We start from the raw sequence: 9,686 nt of genomic DNA, 5'->3' as shown, positions 1-9,686 counted from the left end.
CCTCCTGGTTTGTGTGTTTACACCCCCTGCTTTTTGGAGAGTCAGTCATCTTACAGTTGAAAATAACACATAAAGGAATGAACTTGAGACTCGTCATGAAGTAGGCTAAGATTTTTACATCTTCCACTTAAGAGTCTTTGAGATTCCTTCATTCTTTAATGGGAAGGTCAGGTCTTAAATTAGTTTGAAGATTGGATGTGATGCTATACATCAAGGAAGGACTATGTCATTTGTAATGAAATATTTTTCATTTCACTAGGCTTAAGTAGTTCTTTGGGAACTGAAAGAAGGGAAACACAAACAGGTCAAAGTTCACGATTCTGAATGCACACAACAATCAAAACCCCATTTATTACTTACTGGATCTACTGAGAAATGTCACGAGATAAGAAGACTCCCAGTGAGGGGGGACTAATTTTAGTGGTCCTCTGGATCGTGGATGTAGGAATCCCCTGGAAAAAATTGGTTTCTCTCTCAGCATAGTTGCTGCTTCGTAAAACTGGTAAAATGCTTGTTAAGGACTATGACATCACAACCAAACGATTTGCAAATACCCAGATAACATTTTAGAATTAGGATATCCTCTCAGGGGTCTGAGCAATAATACTGTGTGTTGGGTGTTTGCCTTGTACAACTGTCCAGGGTTCAATACAGGGCATTTGCTTATGCTGCCAGGATTAATTCCTGAGTGCAGAATCAGAAGAAACTCGAGTATTGCCGGATGTGGGCCCCCCCAAAAAATAAAAAAAAAACCTAGAATCTCTTAGCATCATTACTGCATTTCAGATTTTCTGCACTATGTCCTGCAAATTCTTGGTGTTCAGAATAGGGGATGAAGGGTGATATTAGTGTTTATTTCTTCTAGTTGATGTTTCTCTGCAAACTGTGACCTTTTCTTTCTTTCTTTCTTTTTTTACCAAAACCAGGCTCCATGCCATGTCCACATCCATGTCAATAAATATTTCACCATCTTTGTCTATGACTAGTTGGGGTAAGGGGGACTGCCAAGCAAGAAAATTAAATGTTCAATAGTGTAAATATAAAATGATTTCTGTTGACAGAAATTTAGGTTTTATGGATTAACATTTAGTTAGTTAACATTTAGTTAAGAAAATATGCAAGGACTTTTTGCATATTTTCGGCCCCCAATAAAAAGCAAAACACTGGTTCTCTCCTCTCATTTTTGTTTTTGCATTGGTGTGTGTGTGTTAAAAGCCTGGTAATTCTTGGGGCCGGCGAGGTGCCGCTAGAGGTAAGATGTCTGCCTTGCAAGCGCTAGCCAAGGAAGGACTGTGGTTTGATCCCCGGTGTTCCATATGGTCCCCCCAAGCCAGGGGCAATTTCTGAGAGCTTAGCTAGGAGTAACCCCTGAGCATCAAATGGGTGTGGCCCGAAAACAAAAAATAAATAAATAAATAAATAAATAAAAACCTGGTAATTCTTTTTAAAAATATTTTTTAAACATGATTGATCGAGATTGATTGATCAATTGGTTTTTGTTGTTGTTGTTGTTGTTGTTGTTTTTTGCCACAGCCAGTAGTGCTCAGGGCTCTGCACTCAGAAATAGCCCCTGGCAGGCTGGAGGACCATATGGAATGCCTGGAATTGAACGGGTCCCTCCCCAGGTCAGCCACATGCAAGGCAAATTCCCTACCACTGTGCTATCTCTCTGGCCCCAAAACCTGGCAGTTCTCAGGGCTCTTCACTAAGGGATCACTATGGGATGCCAGGATTCTAACAACCATCTGTCCTAGATCAGCTGTTTGGAAGGCAAACACCCTACCACTCTGCTATCTCTGTGGCTTAAAGAGTTCAAAAGGAAATCTTATCAGAAGGTCCACTGAGAAGTTTTAACCTCAGTATGGATGGCTGATCAAGATTCCTGTTAAAGGTACTGATATTTTGCTTGCTTCTAACAAACATTTAATTAGTCTAAAGATAAATCTCCCTTCTGGTGCATTTAGTGTGTATATAGTTGAATCCTTTACTTCCTAAAATAATATTTTTACAGGCAAATATAGTCTTGATTAAATTTCTTTACCTGGAAAGCTCAGCACCAAAAAGACACATAAAGACAACTTCTTTCTTTTTGTCTTCTAAATGCCCTTGCAGTTTGAAACAGAAAGGAATGCTCTGTTTTTTTTTGACATCTCTAAGACTTTGAGCATCTGCTAACTAGTTCTAGACTCAGAACTTACACTCAAAGTTTTGTTCAAGAAATAATATTGGGCTATTGAGAAAAACTTCACTCGGTTTACATCTCAGATAAGCTTTAAAAAAAAAACTATTTTTTAGTCAGACCTTAGAAAGTTAGTTATCTGTATTAGCCTCCAAAACAAAACCTATTCCCTCTGTGAATAGGAATACCTGGCTCCTTGCAAAATCCTCTAACTGTATTAACATCCAGGACTAGCCTAACAGACAATGTTTTAAGATGTTAAAATTTATCTTCTCCTTTTTTTTCTTTTTTTGGCTTTGGGCCACACCGTTGACGCTCAGGGGTTACTCCTGGCTATGCACTAAGAAATCACTCCTGGCTTGGGGACCCTATGGGACACCTGGGATCAAACAAAGGTCAGTCCTGGGTCCACCACATGCAAGGCAAATGCCCTACTGCTGTGCCACTGCTCCGGCCCTTATCTTCTCCTTTTAAATCTGGATTTTTACTTGAAATGCATCTGTTTATCAGGACCCATGTGAATTGCTTTGTTTTTCCATTTACAAGAGAGCCATGTTGTAATTTAACATAGGAAAGCATTCTTTTTGTGCCATAGAAAAAAACTATGTCTGGCTAAATCCCTCATTTATATCCCTATTCTTCTCATTAAATTCAGAACACACTGTTCTCCCAAATATATTTGTGTGGTCTCTCATTTCTCCACATTTTGTCATATGCTGTTCATGCATTCACTCTCCTTGAAAAAATTCAAAGAAGTTCTCTAATGCAACGGGACCAAAGCCAGCCTACGGCACAGAACCAAGAGCATGCCCTGAACACCACTGGGTGTGACCTTAAAACATATATGTGTGACTAAATATACATATATATATAGAATATAACACAAAAAGTATGTTATTCATGTCATACATACATGTAATCCAAAAAATAAAGGAATCAAGTGATAATTATTTCTGCCATGAGTTTATATGTCTCAATAGTCTAATTTTATTTTTCTACTCATGATTTATACAGTATTCCCTGCATATAGCAAGTCACTGATGTCTCTATATTTATATGTGAGGAAAATAATGTGAAAAATACATATGTAATTCACTAATTATTCATCAAGTCTTTATAAGAAGGAATTACGTAGGGCTGGAGAGATGGCACTAGAGGTAAGGCATCTGCCTTGCAAGCGCTAGCCTAGGACAGACCGAAGTTTGATTTTCTGGAGTCCCATATAGTCCCCCCAAGCCAGGAGCGATTTCTGAACACATAGCTAGGAGTAACCCCTGAGCATCAACAGTTGTGGCCCAAAAACAAAAACAAAAACAAAAAACAAAACAAAACAAAAGGAAGGAATCACCTATCCTGAATAATGTTTCTTAAAAATTTACAAAAAATACTTCTGTGCCTGAGAGATAGTTTAGGGGCTAAAAGTTTTGCCTTACACGTGTCAGATGTGTCAGTCCCTTACACTGTATATGTTCACCAACAACAACTGTATTGTGTCCCCAAAACAGGCAATAACAACAAAAAAGCTTTTCTGATATACTTTCATGCCCCATTAATACCTTGTATATATATATATATATATATATATATATATATATATACACACAATACATTGTACTATTAGTATTAGTAGTAAGTAGTATCAATAGTATCATGCCACTGTTGGGCTTTTACAGGAGTGATAACACACTGGTAGGGCATTTGCCTTTCACACAGCTTATTCAGGACAGACCACAATTCAATCCCCGGCATTCCATATGGTCCCTGAGCCAGGAGTGATTTCTGAGTGCATAGCCAGGAATAACCCCCTGAGCATCACCAGGTGTGACCCAAACCCACCCACCCCCCAAAAAGATAGAACTAATAAAGACACAATATGTCAGAGCAAGATAGTTAGAAAACAGCACTTCGGTTCCATGGTTTCCTTGCTCAAATGCCATTTTTGTAAGAACATAACTAAGCATGTGAAACTTGAAAGGATATTGGCTTCCACGGGCAATTGCAAGATACTGTTCTCTGTCACAATCTCAATATTGTGAGAGATGTTTAAGGATCCTGTCATATTTTCCTCTCCAATTGCCATGGCAAATAACTCCACCTTCAGTTCTCTGTGCAAGCCAGATGCCACCTAAAAGACACAACCTACTGTGAGGATTAAATAAGTCTGAGTTCAGTTCTTGGTTTCAACACTAACTTGAGCATGGGACTTCAATTAAAGCTTCTATAAACCAGAGGGAGAAGTGGCAAGGGTGTATTCCATTGTACCTAATCCTGGTTTGATTTCTCAGTACAACATGGCTCCCCAAGTCTTGTCAGATGTTGCCCGGAGCATTGCTCGGTGAGGCCCTGATGGATCTCATGCTGTCTCTGACACTGAAGTCCAGGTAGCCCCGAATCCTAGGGCCTTAGATGTCAGCTACTCGCCTATTCCCAGATAATCTCTGGGAATGACCCCTGGGCCACTCAGAGAAATACTTGGAAGGCAAAACAAAACAACAGATTCAGGAAAACCTCTGTCATTTTTTTTGCTTGTCATTTATAATTTGGGAAGTAAGGAATGATGGCTGTCAACATCAATTAGAAAAAATGTTTTGCAGTAGAGTTTTTAGAATTGTATTGAGAAAATGGGACCCAAGATAAATTATTGAAGGACAAAAAATTATGCACTTAATATTTAGAAAAGAAGTATGAACGCCACACACACACACACACACACACACACACACACACACACATACACACACACACACAAATTAAATGCCCAGGCATTGGGAACAGCACTGAAGGTACATTTAAGACTCTTCACAGTGTGTTTTGTTGGTAGTAGTATGGACTTCGAATTCTAGGCTTCACCTAGTGACACGTACTTCACTCAGAAAACCATACCGTGGCCCCTAAAAACAAAACTTCTTAATGCATATAATTCTGTTATTTTTTTAATGCCAGTGCTGGTAGAGATAAATTATTTTTGAGATAATAAAATTTTAATCATATATGTATGTATATATGTGTGTGATGCTCCGGGGTTACTCCTGGCTATGCACTCAGAAATCGCTCCTGGCTTGGGGCATCATACAGGACACAGGGATTGAACCCAGGTCTATCCTGGGTCAGATGTGTGCAAAGCAAATGCCCTACCATTGTGCCATTGCTCCAGCTTCTAATCTTCTATTATTTAAAATTGATGGTGATACATACCACCAGTTATGAAATATTCCATTGTGTAGATGTGCCAAACTTCTTTATCCACCTGTATGTCCTTGTTCTATTGCCTGTTTCCAGATTGGCTATTGTGAGTAAGCGCTACAATAAACATAGGAGTGAAGGTGTATTTTATGTATTGCGTTTTGGGATTCTTTGGGTATATTTCTAGAAGCAGAATTGTTAGGTCACAATGACTCCTAATTACTAGTTTTTTCAGTAATGTATATATTGTTTTCTAAAGTGGCTGACAGTCCCACCAACAGTGAATGAGGGTCCCTTAATGCATTCTTTAATGTTGGATGTATTGTTTTTGTCTGCATGATTGAGTCTCTGATTACTCTCTTTGGGTCATCTTGGCCTCACCACTTACTGGCAAATATTTTCTTCTAGCTGATACACTGGTCTACTCTAAGTGTATTTTTCCCCAGTCCATTGCCTGACTAGTTCCATCAACCTGGAATTTCTCAAATTTATTCAAAGTGACTGGGTGAATCATATAACTTCGCCTGCTTTGCCTTACTTGGTTTCATGTATTTTCCATAAATTACCAGAAATTTGACATATAAATCTAGCAGAGAAAGTCAGAATTAGTTTACATATCAAAGAGCTGCTATCTGAAAGGTGAGTGGAGATTTGCAGCAACAAAGAAACTTGATATGTATCAAAAAGAGATATAGCCAACATGGGTTCTTCCTTGTTCCTTGAAGTATACACTAGCCCAGGAAGGGGGAAAAACAGTTTATAATTTTAAGCTGCCTCTCCAGAAGGTGCCTTTTAAAGCAGACTTGAGAACAGCTATCTGGAAGAAATAATTCAGAAACTACCAAATGGAAAGCAATTAGATATAAGTGAAATTTTTTCTTTATTCTACTTTTAGAAATAATAGAATTGAAATATGCTGCTATTTTTCCCCCAGCAATATTCTTAGGTTATCCAGCAGTTTTGCTTCCGAGAAGCAAGTCTTCAGCCCCACATTTGGAGCAGGGCTGGGGAGGACAGTGGGAGCATGAGGGAAGCTGCAATCCTACCATCATACAAGTTTCCTAGGCTTGGAACATGGTCATTTAGTGATGACAACTCACCGAGAAACAACTAACAGAGTAGAATAATCTTCAAAGAATATATGCTGAGTTTTTAGTATTTATGAAGTCATTTGGCCTTTTGGCATCATACCTACTTTAAATGAAAGTAATTTGACAGACTTTCCAGAAAAGCAGAAGAACTTGCTTTAAATGTTCAGTTTTGTTTTCTGTAGAAAAAATTCTGAAACCTTGATGTAGTACCATCGTGGATTATTTTTGGAGAGATGTGCAGGAGTTAATGGAGCTAACCCCAAAATGTGTTTTTTGTCTGGAATCAAAGCCTGTGAATGTTACACTGATGAAGGGGGGTGTTCTTTACATGACTGAAACCCAACAACAATCATATTTTTTTAATTACTTTAAACACCGTAGTTACAAACCTGATTGCAGTTGTATGATTACAGTCATGTAAAGAACACCCCCCTTCACCAATGCAAGATTCCCACCAGCAGTTTCCCATATCTTCCTCCTCCCCACCCCACCCCGCCTGTACTCTAGACTGGCTTCTACTTCCCTCATTCATTCACATTGTTATGATAGTTTTCAGTGTAGTTATATCTCTAACTGCACTCATCACTCTATGTGATAAGTTTCATATCATGAGCTATATCTTACCAGCCCTCATCTCTCTGGTCTCTGAGATACTGTTAAAAAATGTCTTTCATTTTTCTTAAAATCCATAGATGTTCTTTTGAACAGGTTAAAGCCATTCACATTCACCGTGACATGTTCTCAGTTCAAAATGGCTTTCTGACAGCAACATTAAAAACTAAGAGACCTGAGCTGAGAGAATACTTCAAAAAACAAATAGAAGAGCTTTACTCAATCTCCATGTGAAGTTCAAGGAAAGTTCTTCTCAGTATAATGGACTGTGTAGCAATATTATAGTGACTCCTGAAAGTAATGTCAGCCTAATGGCGCAGATGAAAATGAATGAACACGTGACCATATGACAGCCTTTTTCTGTCCCAAGAGGTCTTTAACACTATTTTCTCTATCATCACTGAGTACACTTTATTTTTATTAAAATGAATTGTAGTGAGCTGCTAAAATATTGCAAATGACAATATATAAAAAAATCAAGACTTTTTTCAAGAACCGTGTACCACTAAAAGTAATATATTCTCAATGTTCACAGAGCTATTAAACATTAAAGAAAAATATAACTAAAATCATATTTGTAACCAAAGTGTTTAAATAAAGATATGAATAAAAAATAAAAAATTTCCTATAACCCTATGATGTAAAGTGATCACCTACACTTATAGTCAAATGAAAAAATAGACTCCAATAAATAGAAATTATTTTTTTTTTGGGTTTTGGGCCACACCCAGCAGTGCTCAGGGGTTACTCCTGGCTATCTGCTCAGAAATAGCTCCTGGCAGGCATGGGGGACCATATGGGACACCGGGATTTGAACCAACCACCTTTGGTCCAGGATTGGCTGCTTGCAAGGCAAACGCCGCTGTGCTATCTCTCCGGGCCCTAGAAATTATTTTTTAAAAAAAGAAAGAAAGAGAGAAAAACTGGAAGAAATGATTTCTTATTTCGCTATTACAGAAGCAACAAACCAGGTGTGATACTCAATGAATCAATAACAGAGTAAAGCTTTATGATAGTGGAGTCAGACCAAGAAGCCAGCTATCTTGCACTATTCTAAATTGCACTGGTCTAAATGTGAACTCTTTGTTTACATGGATCGGTGGCTACTCTAATATCTCAGGACCCAGTTGTGTTGATTATAGGACGAGATTCCTTGGGAGCCGGATTGATAACACAACAGTAGGGCGTTTGCCTTGCATGTAGACTTAGAACGGACCTGGGTTTAATTCCTGGCATTCCATATGGTCCCCCAAGCCAGGAGTGATTTCTCATTGCAGAGCCAGGAGTAACCCTGGAGCATTGCTGGTTGTGGCCCTCTCCCAAAAAAAGATTTTTTTGTTCTTTGTTCTCATGGGCCCACCATACCTGGTAGTGGTCAGAGACTGGCAGTATTGAGAATCAAACTCTGGACCTAACGGATTCTAGATAAATGCTCAACTACTTATCTCTCTGGCCCCTAACTTATTTTTTTATATCTTTGAAGAAGCCCAACACTATTAGCAATTAGTGACATATGAAAGGAACTCAAAATTTGTTGACTGAAATGAAAAGGTTGTTAAAACTTACCAAGCAACAAAGGTTAAGACTTACAGGAATAATGTTATATCTCAGTGACATTATGAAACAACCTTTATTTTATCTCACATTTCTGGAAATATCATTCAAAGTGTGTAATGATACATATTTTATACTAGGTACTCCATCTGGGAGAATGCATCAAGTAAAATAGTTTGACATTTCAAAAACTACATTCTCAGAGACCTTTGGAAAAATGAGGCAGCTGGTGATTTTATTATCCTGTTATTTACAACTGTCATTAAATAATATTTTTCTGGCAGATCTCATGAGAACAAAACACATTACATAAAATACCAAAAATGAAATATTACTTAATTTTAATATTACTTAATTTTAAGAGATTTTTTATTTCACAGGATTTGTTGCAAGCTATCTCTTCAGATAATGTTTTCCAAGTACATTTTAAAGCATATTTAATTTTTTAGTGATTTTTTCCATATACCTGATCATTGTTGTAGTTTGGGGACAAGTGAGGTGAAATTTAACTCTGCTTACACATAGGATTCATTTCATGACTATTCCACAAAGTAAGAGATGTCAAGTCACATCTTGTACTAAGATCTGGAATCTTTTGCTTATGATACTAGAAAAAATAGACTCACATATGGTTTTAGCTGAATGGGCAGTATGACCTAAGAGTCCACTTATCTGGAGACATATACAGTCACACACACACACACACACACACACACACACACACACACACACACTCATTAGTAATAGAACTCACAGGTCCAGGTTTGTAGGTCACTCTCAGTCCTGTGCTAGGCGGGGGCTGTTTCACCTTAAACCTGTCAAATAAACACATGAGAATAAATACAAATCATAAAATAAAACATGAGCAATAGATGAGCTGATATGCTAAAAAACCAAGCAGGTGTAATATTCGCTAACCAGGTACTCAACACAGTTCGGAAAATCACACCAAAATGTGTGGAGAATTTAGGCCCCAGTTTACAATAGTCTTTCCAACAGTTTTCATCAGTTGGTAAAACATAAACTCCAGCCCAAGTTACAGTTCTTTGTTCTCAAATGTCTAACAG

At 38.0% G+C, this 9,686-nt stretch overlaps 1 protein-coding gene across 1 annotated transcript in view; it reads right to left on the bottom strand.

Annotated features, from left to right (window-relative positions):
- Window positions 1-365: 365 nt before the first annotated feature.
- Window positions 366-9,686, bottom strand: part of SPAG17 (sperm associated antigen 17) — a 236,393-nt gene continuing 227,072 nt past the window's right edge. Inside the window, exons 47-49 of the mRNA XM_049766018.1 lie at window positions 9,374-9,434; window positions 4,160-4,304; window positions 366-502 (exon numbers count right to left, since the gene is read on the bottom strand). Coding sequence (XP_049621975.1) covers window positions 366-502; window positions 4,160-4,304; window positions 9,374-9,434 — 343 coding nt within the window. The remainder of the gene's footprint in view (window positions 503-4,159; window positions 4,305-9,373; window positions 9,435-9,686) is intronic.

This window comes from Suncus etruscus, chromosome 19, assembly GCF_024139225.1.
Source record: "Suncus etruscus isolate mSunEtr1 chromosome 19, mSunEtr1.pri.cur, whole genome shotgun sequence".
Lineage (NCBI taxonomy): Eukaryota > Metazoa > Chordata > Mammalia > Eulipotyphla > Soricidae > Suncus > Suncus etruscus.
The sequence above is the reverse complement of the archived record's forward strand: the minus strand, read 5'-3'. Positions and strand labels throughout refer to the sequence as shown.